This window comes from Tamandua tetradactyla, chromosome 18 (assembly GCF_023851605.1).
Source record: "Tamandua tetradactyla isolate mTamTet1 chromosome 18, mTamTet1.pri, whole genome shotgun sequence".
Taxonomy (NCBI): Eukaryota; Metazoa; Chordata; class Mammalia; order Pilosa; family Myrmecophagidae; genus Tamandua; species Tamandua tetradactyla.
This window is the reverse complement of record NC_135344.1, coordinates 32,521,617-32,526,253: the sequence shown is the minus strand read 5'-3', so window position 1 is coordinate 32,526,253 and position 4,637 is coordinate 32,521,617. Positions and strand designations below refer to the sequence as shown.

At 36.6% G+C, this 4,637-nt stretch overlaps 1 protein-coding gene across 1 annotated transcript; it reads right to left on the bottom strand.

Moving 5' to 3' along the window:
- Nucleotides 1-562: 562 nt before the first annotated feature.
- On the bottom strand, nt 563-3,961 carry LOC143662080 (DDB1- and CUL4-associated factor 13). The gene has a single exon (XM_077135489.1). It carries the CDS (start codon nt 3,941-3,943, stop codon nt 2,606-2,608), a length of 1,338 nt encoding a protein of 445 aa, XP_076991604.1. The 5' UTR covers nt 3,944-3,961; the 3' UTR covers nt 563-2,605.
- Between the last annotated feature and the right edge of the window lie 676 nt (nt 3,962-4,637).

The following is a 4,637-nucleotide window of genomic DNA, read 5'->3' as shown; positions in this document are numbered from 1 at the left end:
ATCACTAGTTAGCAGAATATCAATATAATGAAATAAAATCACAAATTTGGGTTTCTTCCAATTGGCCAAGCCTTTTGCCATTATGCCATGGCAAATGGTCAGCCTATGTAGATAGCCTTGTGAAAGCATGGTGAAAGTCCTCTTGTCTTTCCCAGGTGAAGGCAAAAATAGGTTGACTTGCTTTATCTAAGGGAATACTGAAGAAAGCTTGATCTAAATCTAAAACAAAATGATAATGACATAAGTGAGTGCTAATTTCTTGTAGTAAAGAGGCAAAGTTTGGAACTGCAGCATGCAAAGGTGGTATTACTTTATTTAATTCATGGTAATCCACTGTTATGTGCCAGGTTCCAACAGGTTTCTGTACTGGCCACACAAGGCTATTAAAGGGGTTATGGGTTGGTCTTTCTAGTTCCTTAATGGTTACAGAAATCTCTTGATGTTCCCCTTGGAGCTTATATTATGTAACGGCTACAATCCTCTGAGGTAGTGGTAATTTTTTTTTTAATCAAATTTTTATTTTATCAAATAATTTTATTTTAACACCATCAAAAACGTGAGTTGTTTTTATTTGCACACATGAACAAAATATTTTTAAGTATTTCAGAACAAAATAGATTTTAAAAGGTGCTCTCCTTAAACCTAGACATTTGCATTCTCTAGGTTTGATGAGGACAAAGGAATTAGCAGAAAGGGTTAAGTCATGAAAATATATAACCCAAGTCATCAGTCAATATTCCACCAAGAACACAAGTCTAAATTTTATTTCAAGCTAAGTGTGGAGCTTGGATCCTTTCTCTCTCATGTTCACTCCAGTTTCATCAGTTTTTAATATCAATTACACCAATATTTGAATAGCACTTTGCAAATGAAATGCACTTTTACTTATATAAAGTTCAGGGTAAGTAAAAAATTCCTATACACCTATTAAGCCAACTGAGATTTTCTCTACAGAAATATACTAAAGATAGTAAATTATAAGTGATGCTGGATATGAATGTGGGTAATCGTAGCAACCACAGAAATGTGCTGCTTGGATCTTTTCTGAGGGGAGTATAGTTGACTGAGAGGTAGTAACCCTCTACATTCTCCCCAAGGCTACATATTCCCTGCACTCAGCAAGTGACTGAGCACAATCTGGGTTCTAGTGCTGGCTAATCTGTAAGATGTGGGCCTTCTCTAATGGGCAATTTTGGCTTGAGGACTCTCCATTGACTTGCTTGAAATTTTCTCAGAATTGAACTGCAGTCTGAGATTCTTCCTATCCAACCATCTTTCCTTACCCCTCATTACAGTAGTCAAAACTCAATATGGTCTGAAGGCTTTTCTTGCAGCTCCTATTCCTCCCCTTCATCTTTCATAGGCAATTCCTTCCAACAAATCTCTTATATGTTTAATCTTGTGTAGGCATCTGCTTTCTGAAGGACCCAAACTGACACCATAGCTCATACTTATAAGTAATATTTGCATATTTTTTTGAGACCATATCCAAATCAACTGCAGTAAAGTATACACAAGAGAGTTTGGTTCACCTTGAAAATCAAGCAATCTAGGCCAACACTAGATCACTAGGATCAAAAAGGTAGCTATGTATCTCTAACATGCCTATTGTCTGCCCTGCTTTAAGAAAAAATATGATGAAATATTTAAAACATTCAAGAAAGTATAAAATATAATAGACTGGACACACAGCTTAAGAAATAAAACCTTACCAACAGAGTTGAAGTCTCCAGTATACCCACCCTAATTATATCTACTTCCCACTCTCCAGACTTTGGTCTTTACAATGCCTGTGCATTTCTTAACATTTTTATTACAAATATAAGTATTCCTAAATAATTCATAATTTTTCTTTGGATTTCTTTTTAGTTCTTCTTTACTTAAAATTTTCTAAAATTTTGGCTTACATATATGTACAGTAAAATCTTACTAAACTGATGATTTAAGACAAGAAAAAAACCTATCTCACACAGAACTGTTTAGGATTTGGTGAGCCTGGAATAAATGATCAGAAATGGATCAAATTTTGATGCTGAGAAAAAGGATGTTTTATTATCCCAACCACAAATTATAATTATTTATAAGAGGTATATATAAACACAGGCTAATCGTCTTTTAAGTCTCAAAAAGTTAAATATATATAAAGCACAGAAAATAAATTCAGTTGAAAAAAGTTCTGAATGTTATGAGGAATCACAGATTCTAAAGAATAATGGCAATCATTACCCCATCTAATATTAACAATAACAAAGAGATACTGGGCCTAAATGTAAATTCAAACATGTAATGTTTGATATATATAATAAACAGATCAGAGAAAACGCATAGCTGCAATGCCTAATAGCAAAAATTAAAGTGGTTTACACATATTATATGCTTTAATAAAATAAGAAAGCAGACCAAAGTATAAAACGCTGGATAGTCCTGGCAGCCAGGTCACCTTTAAGGATAGTTTTTCAGGGCAGCAAAAATGAGCAATGATAAAGTTCTACACATATAACTGAAATAGGTGATATTAAACAGGAGCCAGTATTTTTATTTCTAGAGTTTACACACCCAAATATAACAAATAAGTATACATTAGGATTGGGAGGAATACCAAATATTATTTTACAACTGCCACTATGTGTTTCTTCTTCTCCGACACAACTGGCACAGATCCAGGCTTGCTATGTTTACGACGATTCACTTCCTTTCGTCGACGAGCTTCTTTCATGATGCGCTGCTCCTGAATCTGGCTGTAGATAGATTTTGGTAGATGTCGGTGACGAGCTATACGTTTTATTTGAGGATGATGTTGAAATTTTTCCTTCAATTTCTGATTATAATCCTTGGCTGCTTTTTCTCGTGATGTAAGCACACCCAACTTTTCAGAAGCATTAGCTTTCCACAGACGAATGTTCATTTCATCAGATCCACACATAATGTACTTGCTGTCAGAAGTCCATTTTACGCAGATAACATGCTGCATTCGCTTTGTGTGATAAACTTCCCTGCTTCGACCTTTATTCACAGGAAAGATTCGAATAGATTTATCAAAGCTAGCAGACACAAACTCTTTCCCAGTAGGAGAGTAATCCACATCAAGCACTGCAGATACATGATCCATATGTACCATTACAGGCATGTCAAGTGCCCGCATATCAAAAGTATATAAGTTGTAATCTTCATTTCCTGCAGTAAAAATGAAAGCCTCCATAGGATTCCAACAGATTGTATTCGTTCTCATATCTAAGATAACCTTTTTCAGAGGGGTGGCTTGCCTCATGTCATACAGTACTATATTTCTGTCAGAAGCACAACTTCCCAAGAGAAATGTCTCAATTGGGTTAAATTTAACACTACTTATACTGTCAAATCCCCAGGTCATTGAACATATAGGATTGGTTCTTTGTTCATCCCAAATGTCCACTTGCTGTCCACATGTGGCAAAAACAGCTTCTTTCCAGTGATGATCAATTCCAGTATACACTGTCTTTCCTAACACTGTATGCAGTGGCTCTTCCTCTTCTCCATAGCCTGGGCCATCCATTTTCCAGTGCTTCACAGTTTTGTCATCACCAATAGTAAAAAAAGAAGTCCCACAAAAGCGAGTACATATTCCTCGTACAAAACCTTCATGTGCTTGTATTGTACGAATACATTTTCGTTTAGTCAAGTTCCAAATTCTAACCTCTCCATCACATGCCCCAGAAAGGACTGTAGCCAGACTCTTTGGATGTTTTGCCAAGCAATTGACTCCATCTCGGTGACCATCCAGGGAGGCAAGGAATGGTTTTGCAAATACCCGCTCTAGTTTGGTAGCATTTAAAGCTCTTATATATTCTCGTGGAACCTCAAAAGGATGCAAGGCAGGATCATAGTTTCTTGGAACTCTCTGTAAGTCCAACTTCGTTTCGCGGACGTAGTTGTCCGGGTTGCGGCTCAACATCTTTACCTTCATCTTTGCGGCTCGTTCTCACCCCGGTAGTGGTAATTTTGAAAGGGGGTTGCTTAGTTGGTTTATCTTCCCTTTCAGATGTTCAGGGATTTTAGTGAATCTTTTGTCTTTCCTCCACAATTTAACTAAAACAGTATTTGGTTGTTTATCTATGGTTTCTAGTTCTGTCCTTGCATTAATTAAATCAGTCATATTTTCTTATATGGCACCCAATTGGGGATGTCATGTTCTTGGGAAGTCTTTCCTGTCGCCCTCATTCCTCTTTTATGACCAAGATCCACTAGATTGAGCAGTTCTCAAAACAGGCTGTCCCACTAGAGGACTAATGATGGATATGAGGGGTCCATAAAAAAGATCAGGAGCAGTATGCAGGATGGTATGTAAGCCACTTGGCTATATCATCCCCAGTGTAAAAGTTTCATTGTTTGGGCCTGAAAAATTCTCAAAATATATTACATGTTTTTTTCCCAGGACTCCACAAAACATCTTGCAGCTCTTCCATAGATCATCAATGGACAGTAGTGTATTGAATAGCTCCCTTATCTGGCCAGGCAGTCATGCATGGCTAACAAATAATCCATTTTTATTTGATTTAGGGCAGCATATAGACACTGGCATAGAGATGGATGCATTGTAATAGATGCTAGCTTACTTATTTCCATCCCAGTTAATTTTATGCCCTTAGCCATAAACATAA